The sequence below is a fragment of the Myotis lucifugus genome, unplaced genomic scaffold (assembly GCF_000147115.1).
Source record: "Myotis lucifugus unplaced genomic scaffold, Myoluc2.0 scaffold_326, whole genome shotgun sequence".
Taxonomy (NCBI): domain Eukaryota; kingdom Metazoa; phylum Chordata; class Mammalia; order Chiroptera; family Vespertilionidae; genus Myotis; species Myotis lucifugus.
The window spans coordinates 246,596-270,773 of record NW_005871374.1 but is presented as its reverse complement, the minus strand read 5'-3'; the positions used below and the strand labels follow the sequence as shown (position 1 = coordinate 270,773).

At 37.9% G+C, this 24,178-nt stretch overlaps 1 protein-coding gene across 16 annotated transcripts in view; it reads left to right on the top strand.

Annotated features, from left to right (window-relative positions):
• PCDH15 (protocadherin related 15) overlaps positions 1-24,178 on the top strand; it is a 537,899-nt gene that overhangs the window by 434,036 nt on the left and 79,685 nt on the right. For all 16 annotated transcript variants that reach the window (XM_023764291.1, XM_023764288.1, XM_023764290.1 and 13 more), the window contains one exon: positions 18,878-19,005. In XM_023764291.1, the coding sequence (XP_023620059.1) occupies positions 18,878-19,005 (128 nt within the window). The remainder of the gene's footprint in view (positions 1-18,877; positions 19,006-24,178) is intronic.

Here is a 24,178-nt window from a genome sequence, read left to right as displayed (position 1 = left end):
TTACTAATGAAGCTATTTTTAAAGTAAGTTTTACAACTATGCTGTAACTATATTTACTATTTAAATGCAAATTAATAATTAAAATAGGAAAATTTTGGAATTTATTTCCAAAATTTGATAGCAGCAGTATTTCAAAGATTTTAATCTTTTAGTATGAAACATTTCAAACATAAATAAAATTATAGAGACTATTATTATGAACCTCACTGTATCAGCTTCCCAGATTCAATATTAGTAAGGCCTGGGCACTCTTTCATCTCTACTTCCATTTGCTTCCTCACTCTATTATTTTGAAGCAGAGCAGAAACATAATATTTCATCTGTAAATATTCCAATATGTACCTCTTACAGATAAGTACTCTTAAAATTTATCACAATACCATTTTTACTCCTCCCCCAATTAACAAATTCTCACTGGATATCAACAAATATTCAGTTAATATTCACATTAAAAATTTATTCACATCAGAATCTAAATAAGATCCATATACTGGTTGATATGTCTTTGGAATTTCTTTTAATTTATATGCTTCATCACTGTTTCACCTTTTTATTCACCTTAGTATTTATTTTTTCAAAGAAACCAGATTTCTGAAGTCTGAGTTTTGATGACTGTTTTCAGTGGGCCATTTCATATTTTTCTCTGTCTCCTTTATTTCCTAAAAATTGGCAATTAGATCTGGAGTCCTGATTACATTACTAAAGGTTTGTGAATGTTGATAAAACACAAACAATTACTGGGTCTGAAAAGAAAAAAAATATTACTTATGAAAGTATTATCAGGAATATCAGCATAGCAATGAGCATAATGCACAACCCTCTAAATTTCACAGGCAAAGTGTAGGACCAGATAACAGCTGCACATGACTGGCACGCACTACAGAAGAACTCTGAACTTACTGGTAGAGACTCTGCCACTTTATAGAAAGCAATCACAAGTCTTTGTCAAAAGAGAGGTAGGCTACCCTAACTGGTTTGGCTCAGTGGTTAGAGCGCTGGCCTGCAGATTAAGGGGTCCCAAGTTCGATTCTCTCTGGTCAAGGGCACCTTCCTGGGTTGTGGGCTCAATCCCCAGTAGGGGGTATGCAGGAGGCAGCCAATCAGTGATTCTCTCTCATCATTGATGTTTCTATCTCTCTATCTCTCTCCCTCTTCTCTGAAATAAATAAAAATATATTTTTTTAAAAAGAGGAGAGGTAGGCTAACTCTCTATCCCTCTCCCTTCCCCTCTGTAAAAAATCAATAAAATATATTTAATAAAAAATAAAATTAAAATAAATAAATTGCTGGACTACATGAGGCATCCCTGCAAACTTTATCTCACTTTTCAAATTGCCAGCTGCATAAACAGTCCTACATCCCAGATAAGAAAATGGTCAGGGCATTGCAACTTTGGCACACTCAGCAAGATGTATAGAAGCACCAGCTGCCCGAGGTATAATGCCTCTCAATATCTGACTATCCAAATCTGCCTGTCTGTTATGAGAGAGGATTCCACAAGATTCAAACATTACATTGTCACCTTAATCAATTTCCTCAAATATTTAAATACATTTTTGAATTCAAGGGTATTTGAAATATTTGTTGAACCAGTGGATTTTTTTCACAGTTGATGAATTTGGGAGTTTTTTAGTCTCTTAACTTTAACATTATGTTAGCTGTTACCAAGTTAATAGGTTTTCACTCCAGTGCTTTAGATCTTTTTATTCAGATCTTCTAGATACCTTTTTCCCTTTCTTAACTACTGGCTTTTATTTGTTAAACTGAACTAGTCAATTTTAGAAGTAGTGGTAATATAATAAATATATGATCAAATGAATGAATTATGAATAAAATAATCCAAAGTAACAGAAAACATTTTTAAAGAGTACATTTTCCCAAGAATTGATTTTAAAAAATCATATAGATAAAGTTTAAGTAATTTTGGTCTACTTCATTAGATTAGTGCTAAAATAAAAGTAGTAGAGATAAAATGTATCCCAATAAATCACAAATATAATGTATCTCTTAAGTTGTTTTCTATTCAACAATCTCTAGGCTTAACACATCACTGACTATTGGTTTAGTACCCACAGAAATGGCTGGTGGCAGTACACAATGCAGCTTAGTACAGAAGAGGGAACAACCAACATATTAGTGATCAGAGAAGACTTTTCAAATGGGTTGCCCTTTGAGCTGTATTCATAAGAACGAGTAGAAAAGGTTTGAAAGGACAGTTCCAAAGACAGAACGCATATATTAGAATTGATGAAAAAATAAATATTAAACTGGAACTTTAAACAAAAGTACCAAGAAACAATAGACGTAAAATTACCAAGAAATGTGCAAGAAATAGATAACAGATTATCAAAGATATTTAACATAAGAACAAAGAGCACAACAATTGACCGCCCTAAACATTCTTACTCCCAAAGAGAATAAAAAAGGTCAAGCAAATAGCTTTAGAAATTATTCTGTGTGAAATATTCCTGTGGGGGGGAAATCGTGAAGATGTATTTGCATTCTCTTTCACAACTTGCTCATTCCCAGAAATGGGGGATTTTGGTAATATATATTCTTCCATCTCACCTTTAATGTTGTCAACTAGAGTAAGACCACTATGTATTACTGTGTGTTAGTGGGGCACACAGTCTTTTACAACCTCTTCTCCAAACATAATATTAAAATGGTTATGGAATTTTATTTATACATTTCTCAAACCAAACACATGGAGGCAATGTTCTTCCATTGGCCCCAAAATTGATTTTTTTGAACTGATGACAATGATGTGCTATCAGCCATTCTTAATTAGAGTATAGGTTATAATATATGCGTGCATATGTAATATGATGGAAAAATCATCTTTCATGAGGAAAACATGTTTATTGCTTCCATGTGCAATTATGGATTCATGTCTGAGACCTCTTAGGTAATCCAGACGGTAAACTACTGGTATAGAGCTGAAAAGCTATGATGCTGGCTGGAGCAGAAGGGCAATTACAGCTATGTTAAGATAAGCCTGTACTCATAGAATTATGCAAGCACAGTGCCTGTGCAAGTTACCCAAGGTCCAGATTTGGGACCCATGTCGATGCTAGTTTTTGTAGATCCTGTTTAGTAGGGTCACCTGGAGGAGTGATGAGAATGCAAAAAGCAAATGCTGAGTATGGACTACTGAATTTCTACTGACAAGATGAGTAGAATTCATTGATATGCACTGTCAAAATCAAGTCACTGCAGGAGAGCATGCAGGAGAACATTGGAAAATATTTGTCTTATTGACGATGTTTTAATCATAGGTCTGACCCAAAAATGTTCAGCCATTTCACAATAGTACTATTTAAGTTGAAACTTTCCTTCTTACTGTACTAATCTTTCTTCCTCAATCACCAAGGCCAGATGATGGCAGCCTCAGTGTTGAAAAGAAAACAGCTGCCAGGCTGGGCTGGTGTGGCTCAGTGGTTGAACGTCAACCAGTGAACCAAGAGGTCCCTAAGCAATTCATGGTCAGGGCACATGGCCAGACTGTGGGCTCAATCCTCAGTAGGGGGAGTGCAAGAGGCAGCCAATCAATGATTCTTTCCAGACCAACTCAATCTCTCCTGGGCTTAGAATAGAATGTGATTTTTATGTAGAATAATATGCATCTTTATAGCTCACTTTGATATATGGATTGCTACAATTGAAGTGCAATTTTTCTTTTATGCTAACGTTATAATTACCTTTAAAATTGGAAGAAAACATCCATAGCTTTCTATAAATAATGTCCTTGTATTTTGACTCTGTAAGTGGCCTTTCAATCAGGAATAAAAGGACAATTAAGATAAACCTTAAACTGGTGGTAAAGCAAATCAGATGCTATTGATTTCATTTTATGGTTTTGCTTTAGGGTACAGCTTGCAATACATCTCATTTTCTTGACTTTTCTAATTCCAAACAAAAGGTCTGTGACAAATAATGTTGATGACTCTTTAATCGTGCTTAAGTGACTTACAAAAGCATTCCTCATAGAATTTGGGTAACAACATTGGAGTATGTCACATGTCATTTTTTCAGTCCTAAAATCCCATGTATTTTCAAAACCTTGTATTTCTGCTATAAATACAGCAGTGGGCAAAAGTAGATTTACAATTATAATGCAAATAAATAATACACTAATTAATAAATAAGAATACACTCAAATTTGCATACTCACAACTGTAAACCTACTTTTGCCCACACCTGTACAAGGCCACTATTTTAAAAACTATTCACACTTTATTAACTTAAAAATCAGAGACTATGTTAAGAAAACAGATACCATAATGTCTGTTATGATTTTTTTTTGTCTCAAGTAGTCTAGGCATCTTATTTAAAGACACAGTTTGAAACAATTACATTTTTAATAAAATAAATATTTATCTGTCCAAGAAGATAATTCAGTTGTGAAAAATAGCTTTGCTGGAAACGTAATATTAAAATGGCTATGGAATTTTACTTATACATTTCTAAAACCAAACACATGGAGGCAACATTTTTCCATTAGCCCCAAAATTGGTTTTTTTGAATTGATGACAATAATGTGCTATCAGCCATTCTTAATTAGAGTACAGATTATAATATACTAGAGGCCCAGTGCACGAAAATCATGCACTGGGTGGGGGGAGTCCCTCAGCCTGGCCTGCGCTCTCTCACAGTCCAGGAGCCCTCGGGGGATGTCTGACAGACAGCTTAGTGCTGCCGCAGAGGCGGGAGAGGCTCCCCTACTGCTGCCCTCGCCATCCATGAGCCCGGCTTCTGGCTGAGTGGCGCCCCCACTGTGGGAGCACACTGACCACCAGGGGGCAGCTCCTGCATTGAGTGTATGGCCCCTGGTGGTCAGTGCACATCATAGCAACCTGTCGTTCAGCCATTTGGTCAATTTGCATATTACTCTTTTATTATATAGGATACTTCTGCCTATGTAATATGATGAAAAAATCATATTTCATGAGGAAAAAATGTTTATTGCTTCCATGTGCAATTAAAATATTTCAAAGTCAAGCAATTCATGAAATGGATCTCCTTAACTTATACCTAAAACTAAGCCCTGGGGCCTAAATCAAAGAAATAGAATTTTTTCATTCTTAGAAACTTCTGTTTAAATAATAGGGTTAGCAATTTAATTTTTCTTAGATATTTCAGTCTGAATTTACAGAAATGAAAAGCTAATGTCACTACCTTGATAACATAAGCATATAATTCATTTTAGCTGTTAAAAATGTGGAGGAAAATTATCAGAATTTTTTCTAAATACATTAATTCTTCAAATTGTTTATGAGTGCACTATTGGCCCTCTGAAGTCTGTTGTCATATAATCAAGTATATAAAGTAAGGCAGCTCTAGTCTTTTTAATATTATGCTAAAGATTTAGTTTTTAGATTGGTTTTATTTCTTTTTACCTCATTTAATAAATGAAAAGTGAGCATTCTTTTCTCTTAGTGACATATGCTATTTTGACTAGCCTTAACAAGCAGCTGAACTTTCCTGGTTGATTATGAAAAGGGAAAAAAATCCCATTAACTAGACAGAAAATACATTTCAACATTGTATTTAAATAACAGAAAGAAGTATAGGGAAAAGTACCACACAGAAGTAATGATAGGAAGAATCTTCAGAAAGTTTTCATTTTCTTAACTTTAGTGGCGTTCTTGATCCTGCTTGGTATTTTCTCAGTTTCTATGTTGATTGAGTTATTTTTCCCTTAATCACAAGGAATAGCTACACCTTGCTGTTTTTGCTTGAAAATATTTCTTCTAAAATGTCCTTCATTGTTTTCAGATAACAAGGCTCCTATTTTACAAGGCTCAGTTTAAAAGTCACCTCATTTTTGAAACTTTCCTAAATCACCCATTATCCCTGTAATAAGGGGAACATATACCCCTGACTTGTGAGTTCTCAAAGGCAAGGATCCAGTATCATCGACCTTTGTCCTGCCTGAATTCCATCACAGGAACACAAGCACTATGTGGGTGATTGCAGAGAAGATAAACTTCGAAATAGATCCTGAAGGAGAGAGTTGTATAGGTGACAGTCTGGATGGAGTGGAGACGATCTATTTCAGGGGAAAATAGTGGACACTCTTTTGCTTGTACAGTAGAGAATTAGCCTAGTAAATTATGTTTGATGCTGAGGGCAAGAAGAGTTTGGCATCCAAAAATATGCCTTTTGGGATATTATTTTAAAAAGGAAGGAACTCCTACCATTTGCAACAGCATGGATGGAGCTGGAGAGCATTATGCTAAGTGAAATAAGCCAGTCAGAGAAAGATAAATATCACATGATCTCACTCATTTGTGGATTATAACGAACAACATAAACCGATGAACAAAAACAGATCCAGAGACAGAGAAGCATCGATCAGATCAGATGCTCAAACCTCAGAGGGAAGGTAGGGGAGGGTGGGGGTAAGGGGGAAAGATCAACCAAAGGATTTGTATGCATGCATATAAGCATAACCAAGGGACACAGACAACAGGGGGGTGAGGGTGAGGGTGAGGGCAGGACTGGGGGGGGGCAATGGGGAGACAAGGACACAGGACACATTTGTAATACCTTAATCAATAAAGGGGGGGAAAGTAAGCTGGTCATTTTAAAGAAAAGAACAATTCTGGAAAAATCGTTGACCTTCTCCCCCTAACTACATAAATAAATGTAGATAAAGTACCTGCTCCAGGAAGGATGCTATTAGCATAGCTACCCAGAGTTTAAGATGAACTAGGTGTGATAGGGTGGGACCTAGCAAGGCCCATTTGATCAGTCCTCTCAGCGTCCCATTGCGAAAGATGGCCCAGCAAACATTTGTTTACTTTTCCAGCTCCTATGAATTGTCTTCTTCCCTTTGAAGCCCCAATCCACAAAATCCCCTTCTCCTGAGCTCAGGATGGCATGTAAGCCTTAATTGCCCAATCTGTTCTCAGATCTCATTTTCTTATGGAACCCCTAAATGTACATACACAAGAAATTGGGTAGTTTTTCTCCTGTGAACCTGTCTCGGGTTAATTTAATTATTAGTCCAGACAGAAGAATTTAGAAGGTAGAAGGAAAATTAATTTTCCCACGGCACAATGCCATGCTCTGATCAGTTATCTATGAGAAATGCTATCATGTTATCTATTGCTCTACTGAACTTTACATTCTTGACATTTATTATTTACATTAAAAATCATATTGCTCCTCCCCTTAGATCTTCTGATTGACTTTGGCCAACATTTATGTAATTCTGAATTGGACTAATTAATAGAGGTATAATTTTATAATTCTTCTCAGTGATTGTGAATTGCATTGTATTTATAAAACATTTTATGAGACAAATATATGAAGTGCCAGACATACAGCCAAATAACCTACTGTGTTCTAAAATAAAAAATACATAAACAGCAGAGGATACTGGGAATGTGCTATTTTGATCCTCAAATCAGTTATCACTTATTATCTTTGATTACATTACATGGATTAGTAAAGGCTTTGTGGGTCTTCTCCTAACTGTTATTACTCTTAATGCTAGTGTTCTTAATTACAATAATGTAGAGTCAAGATGATTTATATAACAGACATACATATGGGAAGATGTAGGATACAAAAGAAAAGTGGATAGGACTTGATTACTGACCTTGAAGAAAAAGAAATAAAACGATGAATTTATACTTTGGATCCTGGGTAACATAAATTAAATCTAGAATGTAGTTAGAAATAAGGAACTGAACATTTAAAGATAATCAAGGTTTGGGCATATAGATTTAGGAAGCAATCATATGGAATGATGACTCAGACCAAGGTATTATTATGCAAAGGCTCACTAGCATCACATGGTATAAATGTAAAGTGAGATTTACTGGCAATTAGGAAAATCAGGCAGAAAGGCATCAAATAAAAAAGTAAAAAAAAAGCATCTCTACCTGCCATTACCCACAGAGAGAAGAACCTAAATTGTACATATCTGAACACAACATAAAAGGAGCTAAAAGCAGCAGACTTAAAATAGTACTACTCTCTACGTTTAAAGGGACTTTTGTAATGAGGTAAGATTCATTGGCCTTGTAACAATGGGAACTTCCTGGTCAAGGAAACATGTCCAAAAGCAGAGGAGCCGATGAAGCTAAGCAGCTGGTATCTCGGAGAGGCAGTTTAGATGCATTGAGCTAACCCAGATCCAATGACCTACTTACTTGTTTACCTGTCAAAAAAAGGAAAATTAATGGGCCTCCCGGGCCATCTGGCCCTGTCACTCTGAGAGACTTACAAGAAAAAAGAGCAAAGGACTGAATTTGAAGAAGCCCTTCATTTAATGAATGAGAGAAAGAAACAGCCACCGAAATGGCATGGAAAAAAGGAGCAAACTATGTGTAATGAAGGCCCGTTAGCCAAAAGAGAAAGAAGTTTAAAGAGATACAGAGGATAGTGAAAACATCAAATGTTACTGATGTTCAAGAAAACATACAACTAAAGAAAGTATGTTCAGTGACACTTAGTTGGGCCATACAGTAACTACAGTTAATGTCAAATAAAGAGAGAAGACTTGTACTGTCTGTGGAAGAAACAGGGAAATTATAGTACGTAAAGGATTTCTTGGTTTTACCTGCACAATAGACAATTTATTATTTGGTGTGTTCTTAAATATTACTTGATTTTTAAATTTTTATATTTTTACGAGGCATGCATTTCAGTTTAATTTACATATGATATGAGCATAAACACACAAACAGAGTTTTATGTTTCAGAAATAAGAAACACAAATTTAGTTTGCCATTCTTTTTAATCATTATTCAAAACACAAGTCTAGTAGTCAATTCTTCTTACAAAGTTAATTCATTTTTGTCCCCAGGAACTTTTATAATTTCAGTTAATCAATCTTGTTCCTGTTTTTCTCCCTCTTGATGTACCTAATTAATCCCCTACGTAATATCTTGAAAATAATTGCAGACAAACAACTTAAAGAAAAATTATTTTAAATATTGCCACTTTCAATTTTCAAAGTCTGTTTTCATTTATTTATTTACCGCATATGTTTTCTATCAAGATTTCTTGATAGGGATTGCTGTGTTTATGCTTTATTAAAATGGATAAGGCAGTTGGATACTCTAGCCGGTCCAGCAGTTCAATTTAATTAATAATAAAAGATTTCTATTATATGATATTCCATAAATGCTAAGATATATGTGAGATTCAAGGACAAGAGGTAAAGGAAATTTTGTAAAACATATATACTAAGAAAAACGTTATAACTCAGATTATTTACCAATGACACAGCTCAAATTTATAATTACTTTAATAGAATAGCAGATACCTAAAAATTTAACATAATAAATTAAGATCCTGACTTAGGTTATAGACAGATCTTGGTCCCCTATACGTAATTGATCTTTACTAACCTCTCTAAGCTCTAGAATTTTCAACATTATATCAGGGTAAATAGTACTATGCTTCTTAGGGTATTTGAGAATTTTAAGCCAAATGAAGTCTGCAAAGTACTTAATTTATTAACACAACATCTAATTAAAAAGCTGTAATAATTATTTTTATTAGTTGTGATATCTTTGAGTGATACTTAAAGCAATTGCATACTAAAAATGTGTCATCTATTCCTCTAAATTATTATATATAGGACTAGTGGCCCGGTGCATGAAATTCGTGCACGGGGGGTGGGGGGGGGAGTGTTCCTCAGCCTGGCCTACACCCTCTCTAATCTGGACCCCTCTAAGGATGTCCTACTGCCGGTCTACAGGGATTGGGCCTAAACCAGCAGTCGGACATCCCTCTTGCAATCTGGGACTGCTGGCTCCTAACTGCTCACCTGCCTGCCTGCCTGCCTGATTGCCCCTAACCACTCTGCCTGCCAGCCTGATCACCCCCAACTGCCCCCCCTGCTGGCCTGCTCACCCCCACTTTCCCTCCCCACTGGCCTGCTCACCCTCAACTGTCCCCCTGCTGGCCTGCTCACTCCAAACTGCCCCCCCTGCTGTCCTGATCACCTCCAACTGACCCCCACTGATGGCCTGCTTTCCCCCAACCGGCCCCCATGCTGGTCTACTTATCCCCAACGGCCCTGCCCCTCACCAACCTGATCACCCACAACTGCCCTCCCCTCTTGGCCTCTAACCCCCCTTACCTCAGCCCCACCACCATGGTTTTGTCCAGAAGAATGTCTGGAAGGTCTCCTGGAAGGTCTCCCAGTCTAATTAGCATATTACCCTTTTATTAGTATAGATAGAGGCCTGGTGCATGGGTGGGGGCAGGCTGGTTTGCCCTGAAGGGTGTCCTGGATCAGGGTGGGGGTTCCCTTGGGGCGTGGGGCAGCCTGAGCAAGGGGCCTGTGGTGGTTTGCAGGCCAGCCACACCCCAATGGGGTGAGGGTCCCCGGGGGGGGGGGGGCATGGCCAGCCTGGGTGAGGGGCTGAGGACTGTTTGCAGGCTGGCCACATCCCCTTCAGGGTGGGGGTCCCCACTGGGGTGCCTGGCCAGCTGGGTGAGTGGCTGATGGCCATTTGCCAGCTGGCCACGGCCCCGGGCAACCCAGGCTCCCATACCCTCCTTGAGCGGAGGCCACAGAGGCTGGAAGCAGGTATCTGGGATTTATTTATCTTCTATAATTAAAACTTTGTAGCCTTGAGCAGAGCCCACAGCCAGCCAGGGTAGGCGGGAGGCTTGGCTTCCTCCATCACCAGGGGCAACGCAAGCTTCCTGTTCATTACAGCTCCGTGGCCGCTGCCATCTTGGTTGGGTTTATTTGTATACTTGCTCCTGATTGCCTGGTGGGCGTGGCTTGTGGGTGTAGCAGAGGTATGGTCAGTTTGCATGTTTCTCTTTTATTAGATAAGATTCCTCATGTTTCTCTTTAAGTTCTTTGCATAATCAATGTTTGTATATTGGGACATGTTAGAAAAGCAAACCATAGGTTCCCATTGATAACAAGAACAGTGAGCAGAGGTGTTTTTCCCCAGCAGAAGAATGAGCTCCGTGGACCAGAAGATTTAAGCAAAAGTGTGGAAAATTTATTACAAGCAAATTCAGACTCCCCTCATGGGGAGGGGGGAGCAATAATGTGCTGCCCATTAAAGCCTTGTAATTCAGGGGTATATATTTGTCACAAGCCTGCTCTGTGTCTACCTTTTGTCGTCACCGGATTGATTCCCTCATTGTTCTTGCCCAGCAATGGACCTGAACTTTCTATGTGCTCTTTCTCTGTCCTATGCGGAACTTTTTCTGTGTCTATGCCTTCGTACACCTTGTTGCTGCAGGTCCTCCCTTGTTTTCCCATGCCTCCCTCTTTGAGTCCAGAAACATTTTATTATTTCTGCTTGGTTGGGTTCTGCGATTAATTGTAATTGCTCAAACTGCCATGTCTGCTCCTGCCTGTGTTCCACCTGCCTTTGTTTTCCACTGGACCCCTGCCCTATCTGCCTGCATTTCAAGTTAACCCTCTCACCATGACCCCTCTTCTTGGATTCAGTCAGTGCTAGAATGGCTCATGGAATTTAGGAGAACACTTACGTTTACCAGTTTATTATGCAATAAAGATTATGATGAAGGATACAGATAAACAGCCAGATGAAGAGGTACAGAGGACTAGACTTGGAGAGTCCCAGTTCAGGAGCTCTGTCCCATGGAGTTCAGGTGCAATACCCTCATGGTAGGTGGACGTTTTCACCAACCTTGACGCTCTTCAAACTTCTTATTGTAGGGGTTTTTATGAAGGCTTTACCACATAGGCATGATGGATTATTAACTCCATTTCCGGGTCTTTCCCCCACTTCAGAGAATGGGGTGTAGATCTGAGGATTCCAAGCTTCTATTCATGGCCTGTTCTTTCTGGTGACCAGCACTCATCCTGAAGCCCACAAAGAGCCACTTCATTAGAAAAAAGGACATCTCTATCATCCAGGAAATTCCCAGGAATTTAGGAGCTCAATACCAGATTTTCCTAACACTCAGGAGATGATAAAGGTCTTAGAAGCAATGTATTAGAAACTGGGGTCACATACTAAATGTTAGAGCTGTTCTCCTAACACCCCTATTTATAAGGGGTTTTAGGAGCTCTGTATCAGGAAATTATTATAGCATATGTACTTATCTATATATATAAATAGTCCGAACAGCGGAACCACCAAACAACTGGTCGCTATGACATGCCCTGACCACCAGGGGTGCGTGCGGAACATGGCAGGCATCTGCCGTGGCGGGATGGTGGAGCAGGTGAGCGGGGGCACCAGACCAAGGTGGGGTGCCAGTTGCTGTCATCGGGGCGAGCTTCTGGTGATTACTGAAAATTCTTTGCTCCCACACACCGTGGTCCTGCTGGGCGCTCACCTGGATCACACCTGCTGTCGTCACCTGGTGCCAACCCCAATTGCTTGGTGCCGTCAGCAGGTGTGAGTGACGGCTGTTGGCCCCGATCGCCCCTCAGGGCTTCTCCACCTCCCCCTGCCCATGAGGGGCAATCGGTGCTGGCAGCCACCACTCACACCCGCTGCTGGTTACAGCCCCACTTGCACCCGCTGCCAGCACAGGAGCCGCTGATCGCACCCACTGCCAGTGCTGGCCCCACTCGCACTCACATCTGCTGCTGGTGCCTGGCACTGGTCCTGATCACTCGGCACCATCAGTGGTGTGAGAGGTGGCTGCCAGCCCCAGTTACCCCTGAGGGCTTCTCCACCTCTCCCTGCTCCTGAGGGGTGATTAGGGCAGCAGCCTCCACTTGCACCCGCTGCTGGCACCAGCCCTAATTGCTCTGCGCCATCAGTGTGTGCAAGCAGGGCCGGCGCAGTCAGCATGTGGGAGCAGCAGCAGCAGCAGGAGCAGGACTGCCAGCAGACAGGACCGGAGCCACAGCAGGAGGGGCTAGGCAGGGGCTAGGAGGATGGGCCAAGACCCGCCCCTGTGTCCACCGCAGCCTCGCGGCCCACAGTTCCTTTCATGATGCACGAATTCATACACTGGGCCCCTAGTTTTATATATTTATCTAAATATATACTTAGAGTACTTATGTATATAAGTAATATATGTAAATACTCTAAAAATTACTTTTACATAGTTTGCTCACTACACAAATGTTTTGAAATAGCATGTATGCCAATACAATTTTTAATTTTTGTGGATAACAACTATAATGCTTTAATTTGTATGGTGATAATAAGCACATACCTGTTTATTACAACATTTAGCCACCAAAATAATCTTATTGTTTTCAAGAGGTTATAGATGAGAAAGCAGGCCTTTGTTCTTATCCAAAAATCATTCAAAATATACCAAATGGATTTCTCATTTTGAATCCATGATGTTTCTATTTTGCCTCAAGTTCTCATGAAGGAGGAATCAAGGATGTTTTCAACAAGGGATATAGAAAATCACTTCTTTTGAGGAGTTTAAATTTTAAAACAGATTATCTACATAGTCTTTCAACCATTTTCCTGATGCAGTTGAGAAGTAGGCTTGCTTCCCCTGGCATTATTTTGTCATTCAGTATTTTCATACCTTAGAGCAGTGGTTGGAAAACTGAAGCTCAGCAAACCACGGATCGCGAGCCACATGCGTCTCTTTGGCCCCTTGAGTGTGGCTCTTCCACAAAATACCGCGTGTGGCTCTCGAGCCATGGTTTGCCGACCACAGCCCTAGAGCATTTATAAAATTTGTAAAACCTTAGAAATTCTCCAGTGAAATGAGAGTTGTTCTAGTGTTTTTAAGCACAGAAGTATACCTAAACACCTAATACCTAAGTGAAATAAAATGTAAATGAAACTGTTATGCTGGTTGACACAAACTGTCCTGGAACCCCCCATAAATCACAAACTTTAGCGAGGCTTATGGGTTACATTGGATTTTTTAAATTACCCAAATTGAATTGAGGCCATAAAGTAAAATAATTAGGAGTATATGCTGCTAGATGTTTGGTCTGAATCTTCCTAGTTGTGTAATCTTAGACACATTGTTTAATCTCTCTAAGCTCCATTATGTGCATGAATAAAATGTGGGTAATCAATAACATGGTATTTTTTATGAGGATAATTGAAATAAGGCACAGAAAGCACTTAGCTCAGGAACTTTTCAGTTATTAATTAGTAGTATCATTGTATTAATCTTCCCAGGCTGCCATAACAAATATCATAGACTAGGTGGTTTAAACAGCAAAAATTTATTTTTTCACAGTTCTGGAGGTTAAAAGTCCAATATCTTGGTAATATCAGGATTCATATTTGGTGATTCCTCTCCTCCTAGATGGCAGATGGCTGCCTTCTCACTGTGTCCTCACCCGGGGGAATGGGGAGAGAGAGAGAGAGAGAGACTGAGAGAAACAGAGAGTGGGAGGGAGACAAAGAGTACTAACCATCTGGTTTATCTTCTTTTAAGGACACTAATCCTTTGGATCAGGGCCCCACCCTTATGAACTCATTTAACCTTAATTAAATGTTATAGTCTCAAAAAAGAAAAACATAAGGTTTCTTTCTGACTGTGTGTGTGTGTGTATGTGTGTGTGTGTGTGTTTACAGATAGTATGACAGTCAATATTGCCTACAGGCAATGTACCATTCCAAGTGGGGGTAAGTTGCATTACCAAGACACAATCTTTTTGTTGTTGTTGGCTTGTTGCTGCGTGAGATTTTTTTTTTTTTGGTTGTTGTTATTTATATATTTTACCAAATTTGTCAATCATTACTTCTATTTAAATAAAATAACTTTAGAGAAAATATACTTCTGGTTTTAACAACATGTCAAAAACACAGTGTATTTAATGGTCTATTTCAAACATTTTTTTTCTCAGCTACAGTTCATTTTACAGTAAAATGATTCTTCTTAGGCTTGTAATGTCAGTGGAATAAATTTACATCAAATAGTATATAGTGCATGTCTGTTTTCCTCAAAGACTGTTGACTTTTTAAATTGAGTTCTATAAATTTGTAATCTTGCCATCTAAACAAAAGTGTGGATATTTAAAAGGCACTTTTAATATTTTTCCAACAGTATTTCATTACTATTTAAATTCTTTTATTTGTAGTAAAAATATACATATTTTCTGCTACATTACTTGATATTGCCTATATAATATCCTATATGAAAACAACTGTCTTTGGTAAATCAGTGTTAGGAAATTTTTTTGGTTGATTTTTCTTTGTTAAATGGCATTTCAATATATAAAATAAAATGAGTTTGCGTGTCACCTCTGACATGCGTGTCATAGGTTCGCCATCACTGGTCTAGGGGCACCTTGTTTAGGATGTCTAAATAGTGTGGTGAAGGCCTGGGGTGGTGTGGGGATAGAGAGAATTAATGGGGGGACATCTATAATACTTCCAACAATAAAGATAAATTTAAAGTAATAATGATAAAATAAAACAGAAGGGCTATCAATAGAAGATTTCTATTCTGACTGATACTTCCTTTCCTGAGCTTACAACTCAGCAGTTCTATTTTCTCTTTCTTTGAACTAATAAATCCCAAGAAGGTATTTTATATTCCCTCACCTCACGTTTACTTCTGGGACTTCTTGGCTCACTGGTGTTGCCCAAAGAAAAGGTTATCTCACAAAATTAAGGAAAACGAATGTCAACAGAGGAAGGGAACTGGGGTACATTGCCCCAAAATGCATAGAAAGATGCATTTGTCTTTTAATCAAAATACTTGCTGAATAAATCTTTCTCGCAGCGTGTAATTTTCTTTACCCTCCGTGGTTTCCCTTCCGATGTTTGCATTGTCTCACCCAACTGGAAGGGAGACTGTCAGGACATCGGGCTCTGATGTTGTTCCTCCCACAATTTTCTCTTACACATTTTATCACCATCGTTTTCCTTCCCCCCTTTCATCGTTCTTTTCTGTTGTGTGCTTCACAACTGCCTTAAGTAATGGCTATGACATTGCCAAAAAAGAATCTGCAAATACTCAAGGAGATAGAAAAGTTGATTCCCTTGCAGTGGTCGGCAAACTGCGGCTCTCGAGCCACATGCGGCTCTTCGGCCCCTTGAGTGTGGCTCTTCCACAAAATACTGACTTCTTCGCATGGGCCACAAAGTTTCAATCGCACTGTACATGCGCGCCCGCACGTGGTATTTTGTGGAAGAGCCACACTCAAGGGGCCACAGAGCCGCATGTGGCTCGCCAGCTGCAGTTTGCCGACCACTGCCTTAAAGGAATTTCAATCAGAGTTTCTTCCAAATTTTTGCCTCTGAAATAATTCAAGCTCAAACTTAGTGAAAGATCATGAAAAAGTTCTTAGTACTTATACACACTTAGTGAAAGTGGTTGAGCCAAGGAAATCTATAGTGCCATGCACATTGTATAATAATGAATAGAATATCTAAGTGAATGTGATCTAGTGATTAAACTTTAGGGGTATATTAAATTTTTTTTGGCTGGCCAACATTTATTTTATATTTTAAATTAGTAACATCCAAATTATTCCTAGCTATAGATGGAAATTTGACAAAATTGTATATGTTTAAGATGTCCAATATGATGATTTGGTATATATATATATACAATTACCACAATTAAATTAGTTAACACGTCTATCAATTCACATGGTTATTGCAATGTGTGTGTGTGTGTGTGTGTGTGTGTGTGTGTAGAACATTTAAGATTTATTTTCTTAGCAGATTTCAAGTACACAATGCAGTATTATTAACTATAGTTACCATGGTATACATTAGATTCTCAGAATTTATTCATCTTATAACTGAAAGTTTGTACCTTTGACCAGCATCTCCTCATTTCCCATACTCCCAGCATCTGAGAGCCACCATTCTACTCTGTTTCTAGGAGTTCTACTTCTTAATATTCTGCATATAAATAAGATCATACAGTACTTGTCTTTGTCTGGCTTATTTCTCTTAGCAGAATGCCCCCCCCAGGTTCATTGGATAGCTATAGTGTAAATACATATTTATCTAGATGTGTCTATAATTGATGACTTTAGAGATTTTTAATAACTGCTAAAATAATATTAAAATATTTTACTGCATTCTTCTGGAGTTTATAAAATTTATACATATAATATTTTATATAGCTTATAAGTATTGTTATAAATTACAACACTGATTCTCACACCTAATTTTCCCAATACATAAGGAAATAATAGCTTTTTAAAAGATTTCCAAATGGTGTAATACTTTTATGCCGGGGCCTAACCTTCTTGGATCATTTTCTAAAGTGCCAGGAGAAAAGTAGGCAAGCTACAAGAACATAAATCTCTCCTTTACAGTGAGTTGAAAATAACCTTTACTTGTTCAGTACTGCAAATAGGGATCATAGCTAATGTGGTCATTTATTAACAACATGAAAACAGCTACCGGAAAGGTGATATCGTTTAAGATTACTTTCCTTTAAAAATATTAAATTTAGAGCTGTTAGCTCCTCTGATTCTAGAGATGAACTCTGATTGTTGGTGGCTCACCAGGGTGTAATTCCGAGCCCTGGCACTGTAGGATAGAGAAGCATAATCTGCCATTAGCCCTGTTCTCTGTTGACCTAGCACATTTTTTTTTCTCTTGATTCTAGTTCTCCCAGTTCAGGGATGGTGGGAAAGAGACTAGTAGGAGAGAAAGTAAGTGAGTAGCAGCAGGATAGGGGTAAAACTTTGGGACTAACTCTCTTGTCTCTCTGATCACAGGGCAAGCAATAAGCAGCCTGTTTTAAGTTCTCACTAAAATAATGCAGATAACTCATTCATTTACTCAACCAACACAGATACATTGTGCATTGGTGATGCACCCCCTGTGCTAGTAGATTGGTGTTAATTAGTTATAATTAGGGATAGTACAAAGCAGCAATATTAGAGTGTCCATGATAAGTAGCTTGTAGTTCAGTTGTCAACTATTTGATCCTAATTGGAATGCATGAGAGAAGTTCACTTAAGTAATACATCAGAATACATATGTAATTTGAATCTCTTTTTTTTGCAGAATGATTAGCCACTTATTCCTTGTTATACCTAGTTTGCAAAGGGTCATTCTTGAAATAGTGACAAGTGTTATACTTCTCATTAAAGTTGTGATGATTGCCCAGCCAGTGTGGCTCAGTTGGTTGAGTGTTGATCTACGAACCAGGAGGTCAAGGTTCGATTCCGGTCAGGGCACATGCCCGGGTTGCCGGCTTGATCCCCAGTTGTGGGCATGCAGGCAGCAGCTGATCAATGATTCTCTCTCATCATTGATGTTTCTATCTCTCTCCCTCTCCCTTCCTCTCTGAAATCAATAAAAATATATTTTTTAAATAATAATAAAGGTGTGATGATTGAAGGGGTAAGATTCTAATATTTGATAATGAAATGTATTAAATATTTACTATTGCTTACGTTACAAAACCTATCATCTATGAGTTATATGGCAATCATCTCTCCAGCTGCATCTTTTGCAGTGAATGCTAGATAGCCTCTAATGCATGACAAAACTTGTTTTCCTTTTGCAGAAATAAGCACCATTGCTTACATTAAATCTAAAACAAAAACATTTATTTAATGTAAGTTAGAGTAATATCATTGCCAGTTTTATACTTAAGAATAAAAAATGTATATTTTGTTTATGTCAGTTTCTATTATTTCACAAGGTATTTATATATTTGTTCACTTTTGTGAAATCGATAATGTGTGTGAAGTCTTTGTAAACATGAAAAGGTCAGTTGTTCCAATAAAATTAGCAGAATGCAATACTTTAGTGTCTATTAAATCAAATAAAATGAATTATCAGACTATACTCATTAAAAGAAATAGCAATAACTTAACATTATGTCTGAAGCATCATTATGGATTTTGTGGTATCAGACATGTCACTTAGGAATTACTTTTTGATTTAAGTTGTTTCCATTGAGTCATAAAAAAATAAAGTACAATAAGTATTTACTCCAGTGCATTTTTTCTAATAAGTAACCACTAATAAAAATGTATTATTTCTTATAGGCAATACAGCTAAGGTTTATATTGAGATTCAGGATGAAAATGATCATCCCCCAGTGTTTCAGAAAAAATTCTACATTGGAGGTGTATCTGAAGATGCAAGGATGTTTGATTCTGTGCTCAAAGTTAAGGTATGAACAAATTTATTAAGATACAGAACTAAAGTAAAAGCAAAGACCTTAAATTTCGCAAATAAATTAGAACCAATTTTTCATATAAACTAAAACCATGTATGTATTAACTGAGTACTTATTCTGGTTTAAACAAAGTCTTCAACTTGGAGATATATTAGTTTAATTAGCCAAACTAAATACAGATTAATTAGGAGGCAAATACTAAGCACGATTTTGCATTTTATTTTTACTACCAAAAAAAAAAATACAATATTTATGATGTTTTACATTGAATAAGATATTAAAATGCATGTTTTTTCTTCATAGATTTTTAATTGTCATTTTCTAATAGAAGAAATAATGTAATAAATTCTGAAATTATATTTCTGCAATAATTTTTAAATTTCACAATGCTACTTATATAAATGTAAAATAACACTGCTAATTCTAGTACTTTACTAAAAGTTTAAAAAACTTGGGTATGTCAGGAAAAATTACTTAGAATTTAAAAAATACAATGTCTAAAACTAAAGTTGATAATTTTCCATTTTTCCTAATTATCAACTATGTTTAAAAAATTTTTAATGGTTGGCAGTACATGAACTCACAGTAAAATAATTACTAAGAAATAAATTTATAAATATTACCTTGCACTGGGGAAAATGTTTAGAAACTATAACATTTTAGATTCTCCATTTCAGGTTTTTTATTTTTTTCTGGAAGTTCTTAGTAAACCAATTTTTAAAAATAGCCATTAACATACACACATTAAAATTAAAATTCCCTGAAAAAATCCAGCTGATTGCCTATAGTTTTACACATGAATAGTTTGCCTTTATTCCCCTATTACCAGGAGGACCACAGCTGCTTCAAGGGCCAGAGAGGGAGGCAGGGCCGGACTGGCAGCGGCCATGGCTGCTGCAGGGTCCGGGGATCAAGGCAGGGCCTGACCGGCTATTCAGGGGTGGGCGGCCCTGCGGGATTTTGAATCATGCGATGGTGTTCTAGTCCAATATAAAGGGATTAATCTGCATGTGTACAGGGTTGGGAGTGGAAACTAGTAGCAGTGTTAGCAGACACAAATAGAAACCAACTAATGCATTCCTTTCCAGGCAAGATTTGATAATGGCTTGAAACATGATAGTAGGCAGAGGAAATAGTGAGAAGGGAGTCAAATGATAGCCAAAAGAATTTGCTGATGGATTCTATGTGAGACACTAGAGAAAAGAAAAAAGAATGACAGGTTTTTGTTCTGAATAGGTCCCCATTGCTCCCCCATGACTAGGGTGGCAGAAATCAAGAGTGCATTTTTGGAGATTATATGTTGGTGAGGTTTTCTCAATATGCAAGCGTAGTTCTTAACCAGGCAGTTGGAGAAATCATTGGCCAGGATGAAATTACCTAGAAAATGGGTGTAGATAGAAAAATCCAAAGACTATTTCCTGGGTACTCAGCACTTAGAGATCAGGAAGAGACCCATCAAAGGATACTGAGAATTCACTAGGAGAATGCAGAACCCATTCATCATGTAAAGAACAAGTGTGTTAAGAGAGGGAGTGGTCACCTGTCACATGCTCCTGTGAATAGAATGTCCCCATGGATTTTTACATGACCACATATGATATTAATAATATATTGTAGTGGAGAAAAAAAACAATAAGCCAAATGCTAAAATATTCCATTGATAAAGGGGATCATTAAAGAGGTCTGTGGAAGGCTGTAGAAGATAATTTAGCGGATGATATAATCTGGTGATGGCATTTGCTTCAGACAAATTGGTAGAAGTGGCAAAGGGAATGGAGTAATATTCTAGAAGAAGCAATCGAGAGACAGAAAGATACCATCTATCTACTGCTAAGCTCTGTATTATGTAAAATATGTGAGCCACTGTTTGAGAAGCTGTAGAAAGCAGTGTCTTCTATGGGGGAGAGATGCTGGGTGAGAGGAATCAGAAAGCCACAGTGGTACTTAGGGGATGTTGATGATGATGGTCTATGAATTCCAGAGGATCCTAGAGAAGGAACGTTTGGCAGTAGAGGTAAAGGTGAGGTGGGAAACTGAGTCATATAAGGATGTGTAAAGGGCTACATAAGAAGAATTATCTGGGTGATGAGCGATGTCTTTAAGTGGACACATGGATTTCTGAATGAAGAGTGATGAGTAAACAGTATGGGATAGAATGTTTCTCTAGTATTAGTGAACCTCTGCAGATCTTCTTCCCTTCAATTGATCCGTGGGTTTTTCAGGCTGGAAAAGGGGTGTTTCCCAGGAAAGCAATTTCATGCAAAAAAATATTCTATTTAAATTGGAAGAGAGATAAAATTTTAGCAATATATTGATGCAAGTATATGCTATAATAATTCAGTTAGGAAACCACAAATCGCCATGTGAATTCTAAGGAAGGAGACATTTCAATTGGTAAAAAAACATGAAAGGTTTCCTAGAGGGAAAAGAATTTGCAAGGCACAGGAGGGTAGTTAGATTTTCACAGTGAATGTTAAATGAGGAGGATAGTCTAAGCAGAGGAAAACACAGGAGCCAAACAGGCAAGAAACAATGTGCAGTGTGTTTGTGGAACAGGTACCTTAGGAGATGATGAGAGTAATCAATCTTTGAATGGTGAACATTTTTAAGTTCTGTCTTTAGCCTTGAAGCCTGTGTTCTTCCCCTTTCCAAATTGAATCAGAGTGAAAGTGAGTTAAGCAGACCTCAGTTCATACTTAGAGCAGCAAAAATCTTATTGGAAACAGCACTGAATCAGGGCCAGCCAAGCTCTGGTGTTTGATGGAAAGATGATTTAAAAAATAGGGAAGCAGTCCAGGATTATAAAAGAGGTTTTTGTGCCACTTACTATATCATATTGGGGTAAGGTCATATTTCATCTACCATACATGCAAGTTAATTTTTTCTTTTTTTTAGCTTAGCGTGAAATGCATAATGGTAAATTTTAAACTTGTATTATGTGTAGGAAGGGGAAGAGGAGACATATTATAGAATTGACTAAAAGATGAGACTGACATATCAATGAATAAAACTATTTTTATTAGCTTAAAATATGGATAGTGATTAAGGGCATTATTAAGAATATGTTTGGGGAAAAGGCAGCGCCAGGAGAGCATTATTAAAATGAATTATTCATTAAGTGAGAGTAAAAGATAGTTATTTATGTATGCTCTGAGGTGACATCTCTAATATGCTTAGAGACTTGAAAGTGTGAGAAATAGCTCACCTGCCCGAATTTCAAATGACGGACTGGGAAACAGAAGCATGGTGAAAATGAGACTTTTGATAACACCCGCAAGAGTGGGCACCCATTGTACAGGAACGCACGTGGGGCAGGGAACATAGCCTATTTATTTAGTCCCTCCTCTGGTTCCTCATTGGCTGAGTACTATTTGATCACCTGTTTCCTAATAGGTTGCCTAGATCGTGCTGTCTCCCATTGGGTTACTTAAAAAAAAAAAAGGCTTGGGCCTTTTCTAGTTGCCTCCACCTCCCTTTGTCTGTAGGGGAATCATCCTTGGACATGTGCTATCAGCCACGTGTATACAGCTCTCACCCTCTCCCCACCCCCACATCCCGTTTGCTCTGAGGAAATTCAGTAACCACCTGGCCACATGCTCTTTGTTTTCTATGAAGATGAATCACAGAGGCATGCTTCCTACAAAAGTTCATTTGGAAAATATTGTATTCCCAGTGTGTGCTGAAAATACAGAGGCACACAAAACAGGCTGTGACTGTGCCCTTATGGAGTTAACATTCTAGTAAACTAGACCGAAAAGAGTAAATAAGTAAGGCTTTTATTTATGAAGATCTGTAGACATCTGGTTTCAGGCTCAAAAATTTGAATGTTCATGCCATGATAGAGTAATTCTTGGGTGTTGTCTAAAGGACATAGAACAAAATAATTAACTTGGAAATATCCTCTATATTTACTATTGTTTTATATTGATATCTCACGACTGGACCCACCAAATTTTCATTGTGGTGTTAATGTAAAAAAAACATTGAAACCTGTAAAGAATTTTTGTGAGTTTATTTGAGCCAAACTGTCCACATATGCCGGGAAGCAGAACCTCAACGAATTGAGATAGTGCTCCGGAATGGCGGGGTTACATCTGCATTTATACATTGCAATCAAAGGAGGAACATAGGTGGGCTACATGAAATTCATTGGTGACAGATTAAGGAGGAGGGATAAGCAAAGCAGGGAAACCCATGGGATTGGATAAAAAGTAAAATGATGGACACATACTTAGGTGGGTACAGAAACAATTAACATGATGATGAAGGAATTTGTGGTATCTGTCCTGGGGCCCAGCACATTTGGTTGTGCCCCAGGGGCTCCAGATAAAGGGAAGTCACAAGTCACCCAGACATTTCAAGGGTATGTTATCATAGATGCAAAAAGACAGATAGGCTCAGTTAAGGTAAAGGTTGACCTTGTCAGTGAAGATACTGGCCCAGGACATAACTGCCCACCATAACTGCTTTTAGTCAAAGTTTAATTTGAGACCATCCTTTGTGGTTACCCTAGGTCTCTGAGTCTGCAAGACTGCCATGCAGGCCTCCCCTGAGCTTGTCAGGTCAGCATGTGGCCCCTTTCATCCACAGTGGGAAGGAGAAAAATCTCAAATGTACAATTTATCTGTCTATTAACAGATGAAAGGATGAACAAAACAATGGAATATTATTTAGTCTTTAAAAAAATTTTACATGCTACAACATGGATAAAACTTGAAGGCATTATGCTAAGTGAAATAAGTCAGACACAGACATACAAATACTATATGATGCCACTTGTATGAGGTTCCTAAAACAGTCAAATTCATAGAGACAGAAAATAGAATCATGGTTGCCAGGGACTATGGGATGGGAGAATTGAGAAGTTACTGTTTAATGGGTATGAAATTTCAATTTGGGAAGATGAAAAAGTTTAAACATGAGTGGTGATGATGATTATAGCACAATGTGAATGTGCTTAATGTAATTGTATTGTGCACTTCAAAATGGTTAAAATGGTAAATATTATGTGATGTATATTTTGGCACATTAAAAGAAAACTACCAAAGGTGTGGGGTGGGCATCACTAATATTGATTGAATATGAAAACTATTCTTTTCAACGCTGTTATTCTTCAATAGTATTCATTCTTCTTAAGTTGGTTTGAATGTGAATCTCACATTCAGAT